Raw genomic sequence first — 24,810 nt, forward strand, 5'->3', positions numbered from 1 at the left:
TCAGACAAAGACTTTGAAAAATAGGTTGCTTTGTTTCTAAACTCAAAACGGGCCCTTATTGTTTTCTGAAATAGGAGTTTGCAGTGTAAAGATTAAAATGCAGAACATTTTCAGCCTACAAATATGAAGTTTGTTGTCTGAACATCTCAGAGAAGAAAACATATCCATCCTCCTGTTTTTCTTTCTCAAAAATGTTATGTATTTTGTCATTGTTTACAAACTTAACCATAAAAATACAATTATTCATTTTTACATTATAAGACTTTCTATCTATCTATCTATCTATCTATCTATCTATCTATCTATCTATCTATCTATCTATCTATCTATCTATCTATCTATTTTTAAAAAAATTTATTATATATAATGTATTTCATCAACAAAAAAATTTCCAAAAGTCTTCACCATTTTAATTTAGCTAAACTGAGGATAAAAATAAATAAAAATGCCTCTTTGCCCCTAGAAATGTGTGACTGCAGGCTGAAGTCAGTTTTGGTTCATTGCCAAACCCGTCAGTAGGGGGCGCTTTGTCTACATGGACGAGCATTAATATGCATTAATATGCAGAAATGTAATCTTTAAAGTGTTGGCGGTAGTTTTAAGTAAGCAGGTTGCTTTTAGTGCAAAGGTAATCTCTGTCACATGACCTCTGCAGCGAAACGGCTCCAATTTATTTTTTTTTTAAGTTGAGTGGCTTCTTGTGGGTTTGAAAGCTGTTCCAACCTGAATCTGACTAATGTTTAAAGGACAGTTAGTGATTAACTGGGCTGGATAAGGATTGTTGGTTGCAGCAGCTGCACAGATACCGGGCGGATCGAGCCTCTCTGACCGCCTCAGCATGCTCTGTGTCCGGGTCTGGACACGCTGTGGCGTCCGGTACCGACCGTGGAGACGAAACGCGAGCCACGTGGGCGCCGCCAGGCTGGATCTCAGCGGCATTTACCCCCCTATTGCCACTCCGTTCACCGCCAAGGAGGACGTAGACTACCAGAAGCTGGAGGAGAACCTGCAGAAATATGACAAGATACCCTTTAAAGGTTGGAGCTCAGCTTCACAGTCAGCTCAGATAAACCGAACCGAACCGCAACATACGCAATGCTTCAATAATGATCCTTCACATGTTAAACACTGGATCAGGAAGTCTGCATTAAATACATGTTGTTTTTTAGTATTGCAATAAGTTTGTTTGTTTTCTACCCTAAAAATGAGACAAAGTTCAACGTTAAAGAAACACACAAACTCTTGTCTGTCGCCCCCTACCGTTCTTGAGTTGGTACTACGTTTTATTGTGCAGGAAATTGTTCGTAATCTCAGTAACATTTTCACAAACCCTAAACCTATTTTTGTCAGTTAATTAGTTTTTATTTATTTAATGTGCAATAGTAAAAACACATATAGATAAAACAATAGCCCAGATTTAGAAATATAACAAAACAAAAACGATGCAAATTAGAATTAGAATCAGAATGCCTTTAACCTAAAAACTCCAGTTTATTCAACTCTTGGAGGTTTGACAAAATTAATAAAATCTAAAACTTGCTCATTTTATTTGACTTAAAGAGTAGAAGATAGTAGACACAACTAAATGTGACTCAGATGTCATTGTGTGAATCCCAGCTTAACGCTGAAAGAGTTTTTGTTGCTGCAGGTCTGGTGGTTCAAGGCTCCAACGGTGAGTATCCCTACCTGACGGAGGAGGAGCGAGTGGAGGTGGTGAAGGAGGTCAGACGATCCCTGCCACTGGGGAAGCTGCTGCTGGCTGGATCAGGCTGTGAATGTAGGTGGGATTGGACTCTGTTTAGACATTTAATAGACATAAATACACACATTAACAATAAACAGACGCTTTTCAGATGCGTTAAATACAACAAGAAAAAAACCCTTCAAAATCTGCATTTGATCAATCTCTGATTTACTTGGAATAGTGAAGGATTTATGAAAAATGTTCATTTTAAGAAATGTGGTTGTTACGTTTAATCTCATTTTTAATTCCTGGTAAATAGCATAAAATGTAACAGATAAAGTTTTGTAATTTTTCTACAGTAGCAGAGTGAATGCAGACAGGCAGCTTAATTAACCGGTGACCCAGTAACAACATTTTCTAATCATTTGTTACTGTAGCATAAAGCCGTCACACCCATGTCAAAATAATAATAATAATGATAATAAAGTGAATAGAAATCATTTCAGACCTTGCTGCCCCTTTAATGGGACTATATAACATGTATGAAATAAATATTTTAGGAGGAAAATGAAACAAGGCAACGATCAACCAGCAAGGCAACATTTGCCAGGAATTGCTTTCCATATATTCTCGATGATGTCCAAGTTCTGGGGAATGTCAATGTTGCCCAATATTTTCTTCTGTTGCTGTTTTTTTTACAGTTTTCTATCATTTATTGCCTGGTATATATGACTATTTTATATGATTCCTCTGACTGTAGATTAAAAAAAAAACAACTAAATTGAGTCTTTTTTATTATTATTATTTTGGTACTTAAATGTTGCAGCAATGACCTGATCCCAAAATTATCCTCTGCCTCTAAATATGCTTGTTTGGCGAAATGGCTGTGACATTATCATGTGTGTTGGTTATTTGATTTTTAGCACTGTGAAGTTTTATTTCAGTGCCTTTAAACTGAGTTTCAATGTGGATTTAAGTCTGAAATGATCTGAAATAGTAACACATTTCCTCCCTGTGTGTGCGGCGCCTTTTGGGTAATGCTTTATGGTTTTTGTGCAACGAAATCTACTGCTTTTTTAATTAACTAAATGTGCTGTAACTGTGTGGCAGCTAATGTGCTCCACCTTAGAGTAAGACAGGTGTAAATATGAATTATAAAATCGTATCAGGAATGGCAGAAATCTCTTTATTTATTTACCTGTGAAAACAAGGTCGGCTGCTTGGAAGGTCATTAAATGCAGAAACACAAGTATTTTCTTCATATGGATGGATAGATTCATTAAATATTATATTCTTTCTTTTTGGCAGTTTTGTTTCATATTTAGTCTGTTTTCGTTTCGCTAATTTAGTTTATGTTTGCATGTGTGTGACAGAGTGGCTGAGTGAGGAAATAATACATTTACAATACATTTTTTATCAAGTTGTTGCTTTCTGAATCATAATCAAATCATGAAGTTTCTCTCCTTTTCACAGAATGCTTTGTACATCCAGAATAATAATTAAAAACAATTAGATTTAGATTCTATTATAAGACATAAGAAACAAACTCTCTCCATCCAGCGTTTTGAATAATTAGTAAATTAATGTTCGACTTTAATTAGAGAAAAAAATTTGACTGCAAAGTAAAAAACAATGTGCATTTTTTTTACATGTTCTGTTTATGTTCAGGCTTTTATTCCAAACTTTTCAACTTTTAAAAGTTTTTTTCTCATTTTCAAACATATTACAGTTTAATTTAAGAGTGAAAAAATTTTTTTACGGTTAGGTTGATCTCATTAGGAAAAGGCTTTTCTTAAGTTTTAAAATGCTTTTCAGTTTTTACCACAAACACCCTCACAGATGTTCAAATGAAACATGCAAATGTTTTATCCTTTCAAAAACAGCATAAACTCTTGATGACGTTAATTATTGGTTCGGTTACATCCAATCTTTGGAGTCACAGAGGGTCAGTAATTAAGAACAATTACAATAAGACATATTTTGTTCATTTTTAATCAGACATGTTTTTATTTAAAGCTTTAGTGTTTCAGTTAAATTGAAAGGAAATTGTGTGATTATGGAATCGTGTGAGAAGAACAGGAAGTTTAAATTGCACAAGATTTTCATATTTTGACATTTCTGTGCTTCTGAACAGCTTTTTACACTTTTTAAAATCTTCATGATGCGTTTAAGACGCACATTAGATTTTGTTGTGCTTAAATAACTCAAAAAGGGATATATTAATATTTGTATTAATAATTCACCAGTACCCAAATAGCATCCTCTGGAATCAAAGACTCACTGATGGGAAACGATGAATCGTATTTAGAGTCTGAAACCTTAAAATGTTTTCTCACCTTTAGCTCAAACTGAACTGATGAAATCCAAATTTCTTTCTTTAATTTGTAGGTAAAAGCTAATTAAGCATTTATCTTTTTTTTCTGTTCTTGCCACACTTAAATGTTTCAGATCATCAAACACATTTTAATATCATATAAAGATAGCTTGAGTAAATATAAGATTTACAGTTTACAGCTTTTAGGTGATTTTATGTAGGACAAAAAGCCAACCTTGCTCTATTAGGCATTAATTTACCCCTAATGACTGGTTGTGCCATGCTTTGCAGCAGCAGCATAAACTCTTACCAAGGTTTTAAAATAATTTTCACTGAGTTTCTTACCTTGTTGAGGGGAAACGTTTCCCCGCTGCAGAGCTTTTAGTTTCGTTTTGTTTTTAGTCTTTTAGAAAAGTTGCAAAATGTGAATTTTGTTCTGTGAGGAATTTTGACCATCCATGAAAGACGATGAAGGTGTTTTCGTGGCTTAGCTTTGACCGTGTTTGAAGCCAGGCCCGTTGCTAGGTAACGGCCAGGCTTCACTGGGGTTGCTAGGTAACTCAGTTCCTGCTGATTTGTGACGTTATATCCGAAGGTTTTTGAACCTTATAGACTGAATATCCTTCAGCAACAACCAGAGTTGGATAGTAACTAGTTACATTTACTCAATTGCATTTACTTGAGTAAGTATTTTGAAAAAAAAAATACTTTTAGGTTATTTTTACTACACTGTACTTTTTATTTTTACTTGAGAATTTTTATTACAAAGTATTTCTACTCTTACGTGAGTAAATTTTCTGAATTTTCTACCCACTGAATGAAAAGCAAACATGTTTTAACCCAAAACTCCCCAGAAACAAACACACACCTGCAGTTTTTATTAAAGTTTAATACGTTTTTAATTGAAAGAAACTGATTTGGGATTTTTTTTCTTTTGTCTGATTTTGTTATTTTTTGTTTCTTATATGAATTATTATTTTTACCTTAAAATGCCAAAATATGCTAAACTTAACTTTATGTATTGGTCTGTCAAATTATTAAATTTTTTAATATTAATTGATAATTTGATCAGTCACTCAGAACTTGAGTAAACTTTTTACCAAATACTTCTTTACTCTTACTCGAGTAATTTCTTGGACGGCTACTTTCTTCTCTTACTTCAGTAAAAATATGTTGTAGTGCTACTTTTACTATAGTAAAAGTTTTTTTGGGCACTCTGCCCACCTCTGCCACTGACTCTGTTGTATTATTTCTGTGTTTTTTCCATCCAGCCACCAGAGCCACCGTCCAGCTCACAGCCAAGATGGCGGCAGTCGGAGCGGACGCCGTCCTCGTGGTGAACCCGTGCTTCTACAAGGGCAAGATGGACATCTGGGCGCTCATTCATCACTTCACAAAGGTTAGCTGGCACTTTTACTGCAGAAACGTAATCAGGACTTCTGACATAAGATTGATTCGTACCTCATTGAGTAATAGACTAGAAGTGAATATTATGCCTCTGGAAGTTTGCCAGAAAGAGGAAATTTGGGTGAGTGCATGATATCAGTGAGAAAAGCTCCAATTTTGTTGGCCAGATGAGATAGAGAGATAATTGGAATTTAATTAAATGATTAAATATTAAGCAATTAGACTAAATTTTAAGCATTACATAAAAAATAGACATGTTAAAGGTGACTTATTACGCTTTCCTGAACAGGTTAGGATAGATCAAAATATGTTCATTACATTTTTCCACAACTCTGCTCAGTTCTGCCTATTTTGAGCTGTTTTAAGGCCTCCTGTCACTTTAAATTCAAATAAGCTCAATGTTTACACTAATGTGTAAAAATGGCTGCAAGCAAATGTTCAATTCTACAACCGTACATCTTTGAAAAGTAGAAGTAGAGCCTCCTGCACAATAAGCAAGAATGCAGCAAATGGTTTCTGGATGGTAAGTCAACAATGAAACATTTGTCTTTTTCCAGCAGCCATTGTACAGCACATGCAGAGGTTAAACCAGCTGACCAAACGTGCTGGAGCTCTGCTGGGGTTGCTAGGTAACGCAGTGCCTGCTGATTTGTAATGTTACATTCTGATAATTTTTAAAAAGGGTCATCTTCAGAAAATCAATAAACATGATCATATTCCCAAAAAACATCTAGGTGTTTTCTTTTTTTTTTTTAAGTGCTTTGGCTGTTTTTAGAAGAAGTTGAGATCCAAATAGAAGTATAAATGTGTACAAATTGTGAATTTTACATAATAGGTCGCCTTTAAGGGGTTTAATCTCTGGAGATAATCCTGTTTCAGATACAAAATTATGTTAGAATACGCACTGCATTGAGATTTGAAGCTTGTGGGGATGTGTATTCTCAGACCAGGTGGTCATAATGTTATGCCTTATCAGTGATTTGTCAGGCTAAGTCCAGTTGGTGGCGCTATAAAACCTTAAAAAACCCGGAGATATTTTTTTAAATAAATGTGTGACGCTGAATGTTGCGGACATATTAAAAACTTTTGCAACAGAAACATTAAAAGCAGAACCGAGTTCATACATTTTAGCTTTTAAAATATATTAATTTGTTCAAGGCCTGTTATGCTTTCAGAAAATGAAAAAAAAATTGGCTTGTTTTTCTATTTTACTTAAAACCAAATTTACAGTTTTAATAATTAACATTATACATTGGGGTCAAAAGAGTTTTATTGGAATAGTTAACCAAATGTTGACTAGGAGTGAAATCATGTTGAGAGAATAAAGTAAAGCTCTCAGGTTTAGACATGTCATTCCTCCTCCGGCCTGCAGGTGGCAGACAGCAGCCCGGTGCCAGTGGTTCTGTACAGCGTCCCGGCCAACACGGGCCTGGACCTGCCGGTGGACGCTGTGGTGGCGCTGTCTCAGCACCCAAACATCCTGGGCCTCAAGGACAGCAGAGGAGACGTAAGCTGAGGATACTTTTTTTAAATTTTAGTTTAGTTTTTCAGGAGGAAATTCTGGTCATCTTTGGGGTTTTTTGTTGTTGTTTTTATTTTTTACATTTTGTTTGATCTTTATTTTACCACATAAGTTGATTGGAAACAAGTTCTCATTTTCAGGAAACATCAAAATGTCATTCAGCAGGAATGATCATAAAACACGCAAACAAAAACACCATTTTCATTCTGACTGAACGTACATCTGCTGCTGCAGTGATGGGACTCGACCCAGTGAGCAACAATCCGTCCCTTCAGGAAGTCACAATGTTGCGATCTATTAATGCAAATTTACTCATCATTCACACATTTTTCCCAGTTTGCATCAGTCATTGTGAGTTTTCCTCAAATCTGACCAATCACCGTAACCATTTGGATTTTTTCTGACCAGTCACTGCAACCCGTCTGAATTTTGACCAATCCGCTTTGTTTAATAGGAGCTGAATAGACCAGATTTCAACGTTGGCTCTAAAACAGAATTACAATTGCTTCAAAGTTGGAGAAAGGTTGCAAAGGTTGCTTTGTGTTTTCTTTCTGTTTGAGTGAATGCACAGTATTTTACTTATCAGTTCAGCGTCCCAGAAATTTAAATATCTCAGACTTTGTATAGATTCTTACTTTTTAAATTCAATAGCTGGCCGATGTTTTTTAAGACTGAATTGAAAGAAGTAATTATGTGCACATGAATGGACGGAGGTGCAGGACCGCAGAGGCTTTCAGTGAAGCTGGATGGAAAAAGTTATCACACTTGATCTTTACAGTGAAGATAACATTTATTCATCACACAAGGTCAAATGTTGTATCACACTTTAACTTGAACTAACCTTTAGGTTTGACCTTTCACCTGCAGACACTTTTTCTCCTGTTCCTTTGCTTATCCACTTAATTTCCAGATTTAAACAAAATGAACTTCATAAAGCATCTTTTCCTCACCTAGCCTTAGTTTTTCTTACAGTACAAACTGACACGCTTATGTTACACAAAACAAGAAACCATGAAAGTTAACCAGTTTATTTCCCTTTAATGAAAAGAGAGCAAAATTAATGAACGAGATTTGATGCTTAGTATTCATTATATCAACACCGTCGACGTTAAATAGGTTTTATTCAGCTATTGACCCTTTGCAACGACGTCACTAAATCATTCGAGGCGCCATGATGTGAAGTGAGGGATGGGAGGATTGAACTGAGCGACTGAAATTGTTTCCCAAATTTGTTTTTGTCAGTTTATTCATGGCTTCTACTTGTTCGAGTCGAGCTAATTTGTAGCACACCTGGTTGGGGCTCATAGACGGCGGTATTCACAGAAGCCTGAAACAGCTAGCTTAGAAACCGACCCGTATTTCCTCCATCCTGACGTGTTGATCAAATTACAGACTTTGCCTGAATTCACACCACATGATTTATGTCACTATGTCATAAACAGCGTTTCCCTTTACACCGGAGCGGGATTAAAAACGTACAGAAGACGAGATGCTAACCAGTTTTTTCCATACATGCTATGCTACATGACGGCGTGGCACTGTTTCCATGGTTACCAACGGTTAGACATGCACCTTCTCCATCCATCCATCCATCCATCCATTTTCTGTTCACCCTTGTCCCTAATGGGGTCGGGAGGGGTTGCTGGTGCCTATCTCCAGCTACGTTCCAGGCGGGAGGCGGGGTACACCCTGGACAGGTCGCCAGTCTGTCGCAGGGCACACCTTCTCCATAATGTGATATTTAATACCTTTCTAATTATGCTTTCTTGTAAAGTATATGAACGTTAATCTGTATGTAACGAATGAATATAACGTACAAATTTTACTTTTTGAAGGAATTACTGAGTTAAATCAACTTTTTCATGATATTTAATTTTTTGACCAGCACTTGTGCATCATCAGAAAAATTATCAACTCCTCATCAATGTACACCTATAAATTACTGATCCATCCATCCATCCATCTTCTTCCGCTTATCCGAGGTCGGGTCGCGGGGGTAGCAGCTTCAGAAGGGAGGCCCAGACTTCCCTCTCCCCGGCCACTTCTGCTAGCTCCTCCGGGGGAATCCCGAGGCGTTCCCAGGCCAGCCGAGAGACATAGTCCCTCCAGCGTGTCCTGGGTCTTCCCCGGGGCCTCCTCCCGGTGGGACGTGCCCGGAACACCTCACCAGGGAGGCGTCCAGGAGGCATCCTGACCAGATGCCCAAGCCACCTCAACTGGCTCCTCTCGATGTGAAGGAGCAGCGGCTCTACTCTGAGTCCCTCCCGGATGACTGAGCTTCTCACCCTATCTCTAAGGGAGAGCCCAGCCACCCTACGGAGAAAACCCATTTCGGCCGCTTGTATCCGCGATCTCGTTCTTTCGGTCATGACCCCAAAGCTCATGACCATAGATGAGGGTGGGAACGTAGATCGACCGGTAAATCGAGAGCTTCGCTTTTTGGCTCAGCTCTCTCTTCACCACGACGGACCGGTACAGCGCCCGCTTGACAGCAGACGCTGCGCCAATCCGCCTGTCGATCTCCCGCTCCCTTCTTCCCCCATTCGTGAACAAGATCCCGAGATACTTAAACTCCTCCACTTGGGGCAGGACACCCCCCCTGACCCGGAGAAGGCACTCTACCCTTTTCCGGCTCAAGACCATGGCCTCGGATTTGGAGGCACTGATCCCCATCCCGGCCGCTTCACACTCGGCTGCGAACCGATCCAGCGAGAGCTGCAGATCACGATCTGATGAAGCCAAAAGGACCACATCGTCTGCGAAAAGCAGAGATGAGATCCTAAGGCCACCAAATCGGATCCCCTCAACACCTTGGCTGCGCCTAGAAATTCTGTCCATGAAAGTGATGAACAGAATCGGTGACAAAGGGCAGCCCTGGCGGAGTCCAACTCTCACCGGAAACGAGCCCGACTTACTGCCGGCAATGCGGACCAGACTCTGACACCGGTCATACAGGGACCTGACAGCCCGTATCAAAGGGCCCGGTACCCCATACTCCCAGAGAACCCCCCACAGGGCTCCCCGAGGGACACGGTCGAACGCCTTCTCCAAGTCCACAAAACACATGTAGACTGGTTGGGCGAACTCCCATGCACCCTCCAGGACCCTGCTGAGGGTGTAGAGCTGGTCCAGTGTTCCACGACCAGGACGAAAACCACACTGCTCTTCCTGAATCCGAGGTTCGACTATCCGACGGACCCTCCTCTCCAGGACCCCTGAATAGACCTTGCCAGGGAGGCTTAAGAGTGTGACCCCTCTATAATTGGAGCACAACCTCCGGTCCCCCTTTTTGAACAGGGGGACCACCATCCCAGTCTGCCAATCCAGGGGAACTGCCCCCGATGTCCATGCGATATTGCAGAGTCGCGTCAACCAACACAACCCTACAACATCCAGAGCCTTAAGGAACTCCGGGCGGATCTCATCCACCCCCGGGGCCCTGCCACCGAGGAGCTTTTTAACCACCTCGGCAACCTCGCCCCCAGAGATTGGAGAGCCCAACCCAGAGTCCCCAGGCTCTGCTTCCTCAGTGGAAGGCATGTTGGTGGGATTGAGGAGGTCTTCGAAGTACTCTGCCCACCGGCCCACAACGTCCCGAGTAGAGGTCAGCAGCACACCATCCCCACTATAAACAGTGTTGGTGCTGCACCGCTTCCCCCCCCTGAGACGCCGGATGGTGGACCAGAATCGCCTCGAAGCCGTGCGGAAGTCTTTCTCCATGGCCTCTCCAAACTCCTCCCACGCCCGAGTTTTTGCCTCAGCAACCGCCCCGAGCCGCATGCCGCTTCGCCCGCCGGTACCCATCAGCTGCTTCCGGAGTCCCACAGGCCAAAAAGGCTCGATAGGACTCCTTCTTCAGCCTGACGGCATCCCTCACCGGAGGTGTCCACCAACGGGTTCGAGGGTTGCCGCCGCGACAGGCACCGACAACCTTGCGGCCACAGCTCCGATCGGCCGCCTCGACAATGGAGGCACGGAACACGGTCCACTCAGACTCCATGTCCCCCACCTCCCCCGGGACGTGTTCGAAGTTTTGCCGGAGATGGGAGTTAAAGCTCCGTCTCACAGGGGATTCCGCCAGACGTTCCCAGCAGACCCTCACAACACGTTTGGGCCTGCCAGGTCTGACCGGCTTTCGCCCCCACCACCGGAGCCAACTCACCACCAGGTAGTGGTCAGTGGACAGCTCCGCACCTCTCTTCACCCGAGTGTCCAAGACATACGGCCGCAGATCCGATGAAACGATGACAAAGTCGATCATCGAACTGCGGCCTAGGGTGTCCCGGTGCCAAGTGCACATATGGACACCCTTATGCTTGAACATGGTGTTCGTTATGGACAATCCATGGCGAGCACAGAAGTCCAGCAACAGAACACCGCTCGAGTTCAGGTCGGGTGGGCCGTTCCTCCCAACCACGCCCCTCCAGGTCTCACTGTCGTTGGCCCACGTGAGCGTTGAAGTCCCCCAGCAGAACAAGGGAGTCCCCAGGAGGAGCACTCTCCAGTACCCCCTCTAAGGACTCCAAAAAGGGTGGGTAATCTGAACTGTCGTTCGGCCCGTAAGCACAAACGACAGTCAGAACCCGTCCCCCCACCCGTAGGCGGAGGGATGCTACCCTCTCGTTCACCGGGGTAAACCCCAACGTACAGGCGCCGAGATGGGGAGCAACAAGTATGCCCAACTCCTGCCCGACGTCTCTCTCCCTGGGCAACTCCAGAGTGGAAGTATGTCCAGCCCCTCTCAAGAGAGACTGGTTCCAGAACCAGAGCCATGCGTCGAGGTGAGAGACCGACTATTTTCTAGCCGGAACCTCTCGACCTCACGCACTAGCTCCGGCTCCTTCCCCACCAGAGAGGTGACATTCCACGTCCCAAGAGCCAGTTTCTGCAACCGAGGATCGGACCGCCAGGGTCCCCTCCTTGGCCGCCACCCATCACACAGTGCACCCGACCCCTTTGGCCCCTCCACGGGTGGTGGGCCCATGGGAGGGGGGGGCCCATGTTTCCTCTTCGGGCTGAGCCCGGCCGGGCTCCATGGGGTAAAAGCCCGGCCACCAGACGCTCGCCATCGTGCCCCCCCCTCCAGGCCTGGCTCCAGAGTGGGGCCCCGGTGGACCCGCGTCCGGGCGAGGGAACACCAAGTCCAAGGTTTCCTTCATCATTGGGGCTTCGGGCTGCACTTTGTCTGGTCCCTCACCTAGGACCTGTCTGCCTTGGGTGACCCCTACCAGGGGCATGAAGCCCCAGACAGCATAGCTCCTAGGATCATTGGGGCACTCAAACCCCTCCACCACGCTAAGGTGGCAGCCCAATAAATTTTAAAATATGATAAAATGCAGCATTCTTCATAAAATCAAGAAAATTATGGACAATCCTGTCCATCCTGTTTATGAGAAGACAGAATATTTTCAGTCAGAGGTTTCTTCACATTTGCTGTAACACAGGACCACTACGGGAGATCTTTCCTGCCAACAGTCATCACTATCTACAATAACTCTTCTGAAGAATCTGAATCAATGAGTTACATTTAATTCACCTTTGGGATCAATAAGTGTTTTTGAATTTGAAGCTACTGTATGCAGTTTAGTAGAACAAATCAAACTTCCTTTGTTTGCTAAAGAAGTATATTCAAAATATTGTTTACATTACATTATCCTTGTATTTTAACAGGTAAATTCAGAGTCTTTTTATCATCAAATATTTCCCCACTACCAAAAGAAATTCACTGCCGTTACATGGTATAAAACAGCTTGTTTAAACTAGAAGCAGAAGACATGATGCAACAAGTGGGCATGAACTCTGGAACTAACTGCCAAGGACCAAACAGGACGGGTTTGAATCGTCTTCCTGTTTAAAAATGAGCAATTTGCTGTTGTGTTTATGAAAAGACGGACTGATTGTCAGCAGCTTCTTCACGTTTGAAGGAGTCGTGACGGCTGAAGAGCCTGAAACCAAAGTGCATCCAGCTCTCTGATGCTGTCTGATTGCAGGGTTGCGTGCCGGAAGGAGGAAGAACGCCTTGCTCTTGTCAGGCTCTTCATGCCTTTTTGTCCGTGTGGGGAGTGTTTGCAAGAAGTTGCAAATGGATTTCTGGTTTGGGAAATGACATGTTTGTGAACTTGCTGGGAGATGGCAGAGTGGCGCTGCTTTAATACAGAGCAGGACGGTTCAGCGTGAGGAAGAACAACGCCGGTAGAGACGGGCAGTGAGTAGTTACATTTACTCTATTACATTCACTTGAGTAAGTAAAAAATTTTAAAATACTTTTAGTAGTATTTTTACGATGCTGTACTTTTTACTTTTACTTTTATAATTTCATTAGGAAGTATTTCTACTCTTACTTGAGTCAAATGTCTGGATTTTCTACCACTGAATGAAAAACAAACATGTTTAAACCAAAAATTCACCAGACAGACACACAGCTGCAGTTTATGTTAAAGTTCATAAAGTTTTTATTGAAGGAAACTGATTTTGAAACATTTTCTTTGGTCTAATTTATTAATTTTTTGTCACTTAAATTAATTATTGCCATTTTGGTCCTTAAAATATCAAAATTTCTTCTTAACTTTATATTTTGATCCACCTGATATTATGATATTTAAATATTAAATGATTGATAATTTGATTAGTTACTCAGTACTAGAGTAGACCTTTTACCAAATATTTTTTTACTTTTACTTGAGTAAAATATGTTAAAGTAGTGCTACTTGTACTAGAGTATTTTTTGGGTACTCTTCCCACTTCTGGTGTCAGAGAACAAAGAAAGTTGCAGAAAGATTATGTAGATCAGCAGACATAAATTATTTCCTAATGTCTGATAAGTTCTGCCTGGATAACAGTTTCTATTTATTTTTTTTAAATTGGTCTTAGCATAGATTAAATCTCTCAACCTACATCTTTTATGAAAACTTTTAACCAAAACATAATAACCAGCAGCCTCAGATGTTCAACCATCTCTGCTTGCTTTAAAATTTTACTTTTACTTTAATTTGTTTGTCTTATTGTTTTTAGTCAGAATTACTGGAAAACATCTTCAGCTGGTGTAAAGAACTGAAGATGTCCACAAACTTTGATTTACTGACACAGAGTAGTGCATCAATGTAAAGTGGAAAGAAATTGATACTTGGTTTTCTACATTTAATAAATATAGAACTGAAAAGTGTGGCATGTATTGAAATGAACACACGTGAACTCTGTTCACTTTTTAGTTACAGTAATTTCAAAGGAAATTGTTTTGAACTACATTTTTATTTTGTTGTGTCAGACTAAGGAGGATTGAATCCAAATGCACACCACACTTTTCAGACTTTTGCTATTAAAGTAAAAACATATATATATATATATATATATATATATATATATATATATATATATATATGAAAAGAAGACAAAAATAAAGTAAAACTGAACATTTTACAAGGTGTCATGCCTTTTCATTCTCCCATTTTTTCTATCTGACTTCAGTCTGAACTGAGAGATCAACATTTAACCCAACATTAATTCTCCGTAGTAAAGCTTCTGACACTTTAGGACATATTGAACTGTTTCTTCTTCTGCTTTTCTCCTCTGCTGCAGATGTTGTGGGTGAATGAACCCAAGGTCTGAAAACTAAGATCCACAGAACGTAATTCTAAGAAAACATAATGCAAAATAAGCCTCTATTCTCTTTCAAGACAATCAAAACTGTCTCACTGAAGAATCACAATGATTTTACTTGCTGCTTCTTTTTTTATCTTTTTGAGCATGTATTCCTGGAAGAAAGGTAGAAATGGCAAACGAGAAGAAAATACTTGCAATGAATTTAAGATTTTCTTTCTGTGAAATGATCAAAACCCTCATGTATCCTTTCAATAGAAATTGCTTTTGAATTCGCTTTACCTTCAACTTTAAACAGTATTCATACCTTAAAACACCTGCATAAAATTCATATTACACCTCAAAACCCCAGATTCAATGACACAAATGATGTAGCAATGTGTGTGAATTTCTTTTTAGGGATTCTTTGGATTAAACATTTAAATGTTTACAATGATGAATAACAACAATAAATGCACTAATAAATGTATTTAAAGGGAAATGAAACACTAATCTATCTACAAAATAAACCTTGCCTCCCTGTTTGACAGTCAGTTCAGTGTCAGTCTAAAATGTAAACAAAACAACATAATAAGTATTTACTCTGTATTATTGATTAAGTTCTTTGAACGCTGGAGTGTTTATAGTGAAAAAGAACACAATTACTTGTGTTTCTCCTCCTTCGTTGCAGGTCCTGTCCTTCTCAGTGCCAATTTACCAAACCAAACCATGAAACTGCCTGAGCGCTCCCATTGGGTTTGTATTGTTCTGCACCTGAATGGCACACCAAGACTCTCCTGTTTGTTTTGTTTTTATTACAGGAGAAAAGATTCAAAATTTGTGACCATTTTTGGCCTACTCTGCAAAAACACAAAACGTTGCCAAGTATTTTTGTCTAGTTGCCAGTGGACACTTGAAATAAGACAAAACTAACTTCAAGTATCTTTTCATCAAGATGTATTTCAATCAATAATTGTCTAATATTCGTTAAGAAGTAAGAGTTTTACTGGCAGATATTTCTCTTAAGCAAAACAATTTTTCATATAATAAGTGAAACAATAATCTGCCAGTGGAACTAAAACGTTTTAATTAAGCTCCTTTGTCATTCTGAAAAGTTACTTGTAACTTAGTTTTGTCTATTTCAAGTGTACTAGAAAATACTATGCATGCAATGTTTTTGTAAAACTTTGACCTGCCGATTTTGACTTTAATCAATTCCTCTATAAATTTATAAAAAAATATATTGTTGTGTTTGTAAAACTTGAATCTACCCTTAAAATGCAGGCTATTGTGGAACTGATTTTCACAAGAAAGCATCATGGAAATTAACTTATCTCAAAAAAATCATTGGGAAAAGGTTTTTGTGGAATACTGGAAAATCGATAGTCATCTCAAACGGAAAATTACCTCTATCTCTAGAAAATGGGAATAACTCGAGAAAACCAGTAGCAAAAAGGATATGTGGAAAACAGGTAATTAACCCGTTATCTGAAACGAGAAATAGCTTATGATCTCTAGAAAACAGGAAGTTAACCCGTTATTTCTAGAGAACAGGAAGTTAACCCGTTATTTCTAGAAAACAGGAAGTTGACTCGTTATCTCTAGAAAACAGGAAGTTAACTCGTTATTTCTAGAAAACAGGAAGTTGACTCGTTATCTCTAGAAAACAGGAAGTTTACTCGTTATTTCTAGAAAACAGAAGTTAACCCGTTATCTCTAGAAAACAGGAAGTTAACTTGTTATTTCTAGAAAACATGAAGTTAACTCGTTATTTCTAGAAAACAGGAAGTAAACTCATTATCTTTAGAAAACAGGAAGTTGACTCGTTATCTCTAGAAAACAGGAAGTTTACTCGTTATTTCTAGAAAACAGGACGTTAACCCGTTATTTCTAGAAAACAGGAAGTTAACTTGTTATTTCTAGAAAACAGGAAGTTAACTCGTTATTTCTAGAAAACAGGAAGTAAACCTCATTATCTTTAGAAAACAGGAAGTAAACTCGTTATCTCTAGAAAACCATCAAGATAAAGTCTACGTATAAAACATCTGCTTTCGGCTTCGGTGTAACATAAACTGCATTTTTAATTGAACAGCATAATAAATGCTTAATTCATGAATCTAGCAGGTATGTTTTCTCAGGCCCTTAAGCTGCACATTACATGCTAGCAGCAGTAATTAGACTACAAAGAAAATAAAAGCTAATAAGTCTTCCTGACACCTGGGGAAACGGTCGTCTTCCTGCGGTATTATTTTCCCCATTAGAGCTTTATCTGCAGAACCAGAGTGCTCCAGCTTTCAGGCGACCAGCAGGAGCTCCTGTAACCTGATTGACTGACTGATCAATTACAGTCCTGCATGTTTTTAAATGACTAATATGAGGAAAGTGACTGACAGGCTGTGGTTATAAATACTCTGTCAGTGGGAACGCTAATGGAGGCTGAGGCAGGATTCAGCAGGTTTTCCCTGCGGAGCGCGCGGCCTCCCTTTGAACATTTCAGGTTTACTTGGATTGTGGGTTTCAGTTTGTAGATTGACAAAAGAAAGTTGAAAGAGACAAAACAAAACATGGAGCCGATATTCATGAGATGATATTCATGAGCGTCTCCAGTCCTCTACTCACCACCGTTTGAAGTTAAATCCTCTTTTTTTGGCTCGCTTGGGAACGATCTGCTTTCCTCCATTTGTTCTCCTCCTCCTTTTGATTTGAATCTTGAACGATCCCCTCCTCCAAAACAAAAAAGAAGAAAAAAAACCTTGGCTCTGAGAGGAGTGATGCTTGTCTCTTGCTGAGCGATTTGTTTACCCTGTGAGATGTTAGGCATGTCTCAGTCCCCGGTGGGAACCTCTCCTGGGATTTAAATACACCGGCAGATATTTACTCTAGGCAGCTGGGAGGAACTGACGTTGAAACGCTGCTTTTGACTTTTTTCTTCTCGGTTTTCTTTTTTCATGTTTCCACAGATCACACGGATTGGCCTGATTGATCACAAAACCAAGGCGCAGGATTTCCAGGTTTTAGCGGGCTCAGCGGGGTTCTGATGGCTGCTTATTGTGTTGGTAAGAAACCCCAAAGGGGAGCTGTTGATCCTCAACGGGGAACCATCAGCTGTACTTCCTTTCAACCAGAGCCCGGGTGAATAACTATATCTAATTGTTTTAAGATTTCATGTAACAAGAGGGCATTTACACTACAGCCATACATGTGAAGACATTTCTTATTGAATCTAATTAATCTGGGGTTTTTTCTCTCTCCAATCAGCGTAGAAGATGTCAGGATAAACACAGTTTTAGATTTCAAACAAACACACATCCATGGCGTCTGTTTCAGATGCGCATGAAACATTTGTTGTACCTTTGGCAGAATATATAAAACTTTATATTCCAGTAGCAAAATTTCCCACAAGAAAATCTAGAAAAACCAAGCATTTAATTTGAAAACATTGCTCTGATAGTCCGGTAGACCTGGTTTGATTTCGGACCAAAATTGCAACTTTTGTTACATGTTCAGTTGGTGTTGTTCATTGTCTCTGAGTCAAACGATCCAAATTGGAAAACCTATTCCACCCCCTCGCCTGTGTGGCGCTGCACCAGAAACCACTGAAGGAAACGACACAAAAACCTCTGAAGAAGACACTGAGCGCAACTTACTTCACAAAATGTAAATCAAATTTTAGCAGTTGTGGGATTACTCTTTTGTTCCTGGTTAAAAAAAAGAGCCATTTCTCCCTGTAGTGCAAGACGCATTTTTTGGTTGTAATTACCCAGAATGCACTGCACTATTGACCCTTTACACCTGACGTCACACTCTCCAGAACTCCGCCCATTCCTCCATAACGGTTGTCAAAACAAACAATGCGCTCCTTTAAAGTAATCTGAAAACAGACATGTAACCTATTAACCTATGATCGCTTCTATTTATAGTTGATTTCACTTTTAAAATTGTCACCGGGTGCTGCGCGGTCGGCTGCACAAATAGGGTAAGGTGAAGACCAAAACTTTATTTTATAAGTGTTAATGAGGAAAGATACGGCAGCGACGGCGGGCAGCTGTCAGTGTATCGCCGATTTGCCGACTTTTTACAAGGTAAGAATATTGACGTTCATGTACTTTATAAGTAAATATGATTAGAAAAGATATCAAATATCATAGAATGCAGAAGGTATGTAACCGTTAGTAACCATGGAAACAGTGCGGTACAGTCATGTAGCCTACCGCCGTCTATGAGCCCCAACCAGGTGTGCTACAAATTAGCTCGACTCGAACATGTAGAAGCCATGAAATAAACTGACAAAAACAAATTTGGGAAACAATTTCAGTCGCTCTGTTCAATCCTCCCATCCCTCACTTCACATCATGACGCCTCGAATGATTTAGTGACGTAGTTGCAAAGGGTCAATAGGTCCACTTCCTGTTTCTGGATCGTCTCCAGTCCACTCGCATCCGTAAGAAAAGCATGAAACGTGTGGAGAAGCACCTCACTGTTAAGCATAGTGGAGGATCTGTGATGCTGTGGGAATGTAAATGTAAACATCCCTATACAATCAAATGAATGAAATGAGTAGTTTTAAATAGCACATTACTTTAATAATTATTACTGAACTTAGTTCTGATATGATTGAATCTGTGTGCTGGTAAGGTATTTTTATAATGTTGGTAAGTCGTTGAAGCAGTTCATTTGACTTGCTTTTAATATGATCTTGTTTGTGTCTGAAGGACACAAACAAAATGTCTAAATTATTTTTATTGTAATGTTTGGAAGAATGGCCTTCAGAGATTAATGCTGATCTTTAAATAAACAAATAAACCTTGTTAGAGAAATCCCAGGACATTTTAGGGAAAGACGTAAGAGGACTAACATTCAGTAAACTGGAAAAGATAATTATTGGGTCTTGAGCTGGATAATGATCAAAAACATTCAGCCAATTCACAGAAATGTTTCAGCAATCACAAATGAAACCTTTTTTTAAATCCTGCGGAAACCTACAGAGTCCAAAGAAAATTATACAAATAGCTCAGAGTTTAGCACAGCTTAGCAAGTTGGCACAGACAGGTTCATATATCCATGCGGTCAATTGTGGGTGTGTGTGTGTGTGTGTGTGTGTGTTGCTGCTCTGATTACCAAGTTCATCCTCATGATCATCATGTTGCAGACTGTGTGTTGAGGTCTTATAAAAATCTTGCAGCTTTGATGGGAAATGAAAACTGCTGACACGCTGCGGCACTTAGCGGCTTCCCAGATCTGGTTTTGCTGACTTGTCAGTTCAAAGCTTTTTCAAGTCTTTTTTTATTTGATCAAATCAACCTTCCTTTGGAACGTCACATGTTTTTTTTACAGTTGATGTCAGCATGGCTAGTTCCAGAAATAAAGGTGTAGTTTTTGTTTTCGGGGATTTTCCAATCACTGTCATTATTTGATATCATAAAGAAGAACTGACTCTTAGTCCTAGAAATTGTACTCAAGTAATAATGGCACTAATTGAACATACTTTTACTTAAGTAAAAGTAGCCATCTAAGACAATAAAAAGTGTTTGTTTGAAAGTCTACTCCAGTACTGAGTAACTGATCAAATTATCAATAATGACATAATCAGACAGACCAAAATATAAAGTTGAGGGGAAATTTTGTTATTTTAAGGACACAAATAATAGCAATTAATTTGAGTAACAAAAAATTACAAAATCAGGCAAAAAAATGTCAATCATTTTCTGTTAGTAAAAACTTATGAAACTTTTAACAAAAACTGCAGGTGTGTGGTCTGGTGAACCCGATATCTTGGTTAGAAACATGTTTGTTTTTCATTCAGTGGTAGAAAAACCAGGATTGTTACTCGGGTAAGAGTAGAGATACTTCATAATAAAATTACTCAAGTAAAAATAAAAGTACAGCATAGCAAAATACTCCTAAAGTAAATGTTTTCAGAAAAGTTTCATTTAATTACTTTAACTGTAATTAAATGCAATAAGTTACTGTCAAACTCTAACAGGACATTTTTGTAAGTTTTAATTTGAAATTTATGAATGTCAAGTTGTCAAAAGACCAGTTGATTTAATTAAATTCATTTAATTATATCTTAATTGAATATAGAAATTTAAGCAAATGTTGTGCGCAGACAGCATTTTATATTGAACTCTCACTGGTTCCTGTGTGTGTGTCGGCGTGTGTGTGTGTGTGTGTGTGTAGGTGCTGTCGGTGGAGTGTGTGCCGCTGGCTAACGTTCTGGGCCAGGAGCTGTGTGAATTGGAGCGTCTGTGTCGGTCTGGGCGCTGGGAGGAAGCCAAAGTCCTGCAGCAGCGGCTCATCGAACCCAACGCAGCCGTGAGTACCATCTGCTGCGCTGCTTGAGCCACCGGTTCAGGAAACCGGCACCAACACCACCACAAACCGTGTCAGACTGAGCTTCATCACATTTTATCACTTTAAGGCTGAATCTATAGGGTGAAATATTCACTCCTGTCAGAACATATGACAAAATATTTACACACAAGAAAAGAACGAGGTTATTACAGTAAAATAACTGTAAGAATTTACAGCAACAAGAAAATAATTTTCAAAAGTTCTGCTGATTATTACAGATTGCCATGTCACAACATTGCTAATGTTTATTTTCTATCACGAACAGTGGCTTGCACAAGTGTTTTAGTATCCATTGGACTTCCCTACATTTTTCAAACTACAACTGCAGACTTCAGTCAATTTTATTGGGATATTATAAACCAAACCAAACCAAAGTGGTGCATAGTTATACATTGCTTCAAAGATTTTTTTTATCAAACAAAAAAAAAAAAGCCAATAAAACCATTGTTACTCTGGAGGAGCTGCAGACAAAATGTGCAAATCTGGATTTTTTATGTTTTGTTGCCTATATATTTGGGTTTCTACTATTTCTGAAAACAGCTTTTAAAAAACTACAAGCTGTTGTCAATTTATGGTAAATAACTTAATGTTTATTGGTGTCTGTAAAATGAGGCGTTTCAAAAACCTCCCGATTAAGTCACAAACGGGAGCTGCATCGTCACCTAGCAACCCCAGCGAAGCTCTACCACGTCTAGTCAACTGGTTTTACTGCTGTATAAGCTGTACAATGGCTGCTGAAAAAGTGTTTTGTTGTTGACTTACCATCCAAAAGCCACTTGCTGCATTTTTGTTGGTTGTGCAGGAGGCTCTACTTCTGCTTTTCAAAGATGTACGGTTCCATAATTACGCATCTGTTAGCAGCCATTTTTGTGCGCGAGTGTAAACATTGATTTGGGGGCATGGCCAGCAGCAGCTAATTTGGATTAAAGTGACAAGACTCAATACAACAGCTCAATCTGTAAGGAACTCAAAGCAGTCAGAACTGAGCAGGTTAAAATCTCATTATCTAAGAACGATTTCTGTGCAAAAAATGTAATGATCAAGTTTTGCATAGACCAATGATCTTTCCTAACTAGTCCAAAGAAGCACAAACGGTCACCTTTAAGTTTAATTACATCATTTTATCAAATCATGTTCCTAAGTGATGAGCTTCACCAGTAGAAGTGAGTAAAAACAGAATGGGTTCAGTTAAAAACTGTTTTGAGCTCTGTGGTGAATGTCAGAGGTGTGTGCTGAGCTCTGATCAGAGATGCTCTGGGACCGGCTGATTTGGCTGCTAAGTGTGCTTAAGGCTACAAACAGGTTCATTAAGGAGTGTTAACTGTCACGGCCCAGGCAGACTCGCTCTCCCACCGCTTCAAATATCAGGCCTTCACATGTTTCTTTTTTACTGCCACTGTTTTCCATATGCAGTCCATATAATGATGGGATGTGTAGAAATTGACTGAAGCTCCGTGTTGCTAGGTGACCAGAAAATTGGGAGTTCCTGCCCTGAAGCAGGCGATGGAGTGGTTTGGTTACCACGGCGGCGCCTGCCGGTCTCCTCTACAGCCGCTCACAGAAGCAGAGACTCAGCTGCTGAGGCGGGACTTCTCCACCAATGGATGGCTGTGACGGGGAGGTGGGCGGAGCCTGTGTGCATGGGGCGGGCGTCGCATGGGCAAGTGGACGTTTCATCTGTGTGAGTCTGGGTGGGAATCAAAACGGCAATAAATAAAATTTGATCACACAGATACCATCTTTGTCCATTTTATTGGAAAACCCTAAAATTGAACTTCTTGCTTTTACAGGGCTCTGGAACGTACTGCACATTGTTAGGCTTTGAACGCCTCACAGAGCTCTGATCAATACATTATAGTATCTGAAAATGGAAAATGTGCCAAAGGCTGTACACTGCACAAACACTAAATCTCAGCAAATATTTTTGATTTAGTTTCTAAATATCTTAGCATACTTGAAATAAGACAAAATTAACTTATTAGTCATTTTTCAGCTAGAAATATGAACTTGATTTTAGTCAATGATTCCTTTAACCATTGAATGAAAAAGTTATAGTTCGCTTATAACTATTACTTTTTCAATCTAAAAAAAAATTGACTTAAAAGAAGCTCCTATTTCTTGCTGAAAAATTACTTGTATGTTGAATTTTGTCTTATTTCAAGTATGCTAAGATATTTACACTATAATTGAATTTTTGGTTTTGAAGATTTAATGTTTGGAAAATCAGGATTTTTTAAAATCAATTCACTCCTATTGGTTTCATAGTTCAGGGCGGCCATCTTGTTTGTGATTTATGTGATTTATCTGAACTTTGAATTCAGACCAACTGTATGGTGGAATGTTGGGGCCAGTCTAAGATTTATTTATTTTTTTAATTACAAGAATAAAGTCATGGTATGCAAGAACACAGTTGTATGACCATAGAGCCGGAAAAAAAATAAGAGAATAAAGTCATAATTTTATGAAACTCCAACATGAAAAATAACAAATTTAAAATGTGTAAGTTTAGAGTAATAAAAAATGTAGTACTTCTCTTGACATATTAGCATCAAATTATCAATAGCAAGATTTGAAACTTTTATTTCATTAAACAACTTTTTTCTTACTTTAAGGCATTTTTTGGGTAAAATTGCATAATTTTTCTGCTAATATTCAGACTATTTTTTCGCACTAGTCAAAGATTCTTGTAATTTGTTGCAAATTGTCTGCTGTACAACTCACAGGAGGTTGGATGAAAAAAAAAACAAAAAACACTTTTTGACAATATTGCTGTAATTTACTTCTTTAGAAAAGAAAGTGAGCAATAACTGAATAAATAAATCGGATTTATTATGAAAAAAAGAAACGGTGTGCCTTTCTAGCTAAGCCCGTAAAAAGTTAGCCTCCAGGTTTCTGAGCCGAGTAACTCCAGAACCTCGTCACCCCTGATGGAAACCCAGCTCAAAGATGCACACTGTAATTTTCCACATGATGGAAAGCTATGATGGATGCTAAGTAATATCACCCCTTCATTATGTTGTAATTCACAAGGCCTGCAGTTGATTGTTGGACTTTTCTCTCTTGTTGTAGTCCAGACCTGCACAAACACTAACCAGCGATTTAGCGGGTCCATTCACCATCATAATGTTCTATTTTAAGTTAAATAACAGGTTTTTACCATGGTTAGCAATTTCACTGTAGCTTGGTAGACCTGATTGAATGTTCCCAGCAACTTGCTGTGTTTAACTTGAGTAAAGCTTTGCTTAATATAGTCCTGCGTTTCCTCGCATTGCATGAAAAGAGACTCAATCAGCACGTTATCTCTCAACATAGAGCAGTACAATATGTTGAGAGATACACTAATGGCAATACAAAGTAAAAAAAGAAAAAAGTATCGACTTAATTATAAAATGGATAAAATGATGCAACAGATTCAACTTAAATACAATGATTGTGACTCAACATGTTCGTCTTGGAGTAGCTTTGCAAATGCTGCTGCTGGAACAAAACGCAGCGTTTAAAAACGGGGTTTCTTAATAAATTACAATAAATTGTACTGCTCTATGTCGAGAGATTAATATATCTCAGCAGGAAGTAGCTGAGATATGTTAATCTCAAAACTCGGTTACACCATGATCAACAGGAGCTTGGGATACTTAAACAGACAATAATCAGATTATATCAGAAATCTTTTCCCTAAAGGTTTCTGAAAGTCTGAAGTCTTAATAGCCATTAGAGCTTAATCGGTTATCAATTTATTGAACATAATTGCATGTTTCTGTCCTTCCGTTTGGGTATCTCCTGCTTCTAGAAGTACTCCAAGAGCAAAACAACAATGATAATACTAAAAAACACCCAGATGTTTTTTTGGGAATGAGTAAATGTGCTGGTGTCTGCAAAATGACCCTTGTCAAAAACTTCTAAATTGTTGCACAATTTGTTACCTAGCAACCCCAAACCAAGCCCCGCCCAGCC

The 24,810-nt window shown here is 39.5% G+C and overlaps 1 protein-coding gene across 1 annotated transcript; it reads left to right on the forward strand.

Moving 5' to 3' along the window:
• The first annotated feature begins 838 nt into the window (after positions 1-838).
• On the forward strand, positions 839-22,470 carry LOC130911716 (4-hydroxy-2-oxoglutarate aldolase, mitochondrial-like). Its single transcript, XM_057829284.1, is given in 9 exon segments — positions 839-1,037; positions 1,649-1,777; positions 5,270-5,397; positions 6,778-6,912; positions 17,463-17,535; positions 17,538-17,558; positions 20,683-20,705; positions 20,707-20,817; positions 22,321-22,470. Coding segments are annotated over 9 exon segments (969 nt in total).
• Positions 22,471-24,810: the final 2,340 nt, after the last annotated feature.

This window comes from Corythoichthys intestinalis, unplaced genomic scaffold, assembly GCF_030265065.1.
Source record: "Corythoichthys intestinalis isolate RoL2023-P3 unplaced genomic scaffold, ASM3026506v1 HiC_scaffold_89, whole genome shotgun sequence".
NCBI lineage: Eukaryota > Metazoa > Chordata > Actinopteri > Syngnathiformes > Syngnathidae > Corythoichthys > Corythoichthys intestinalis.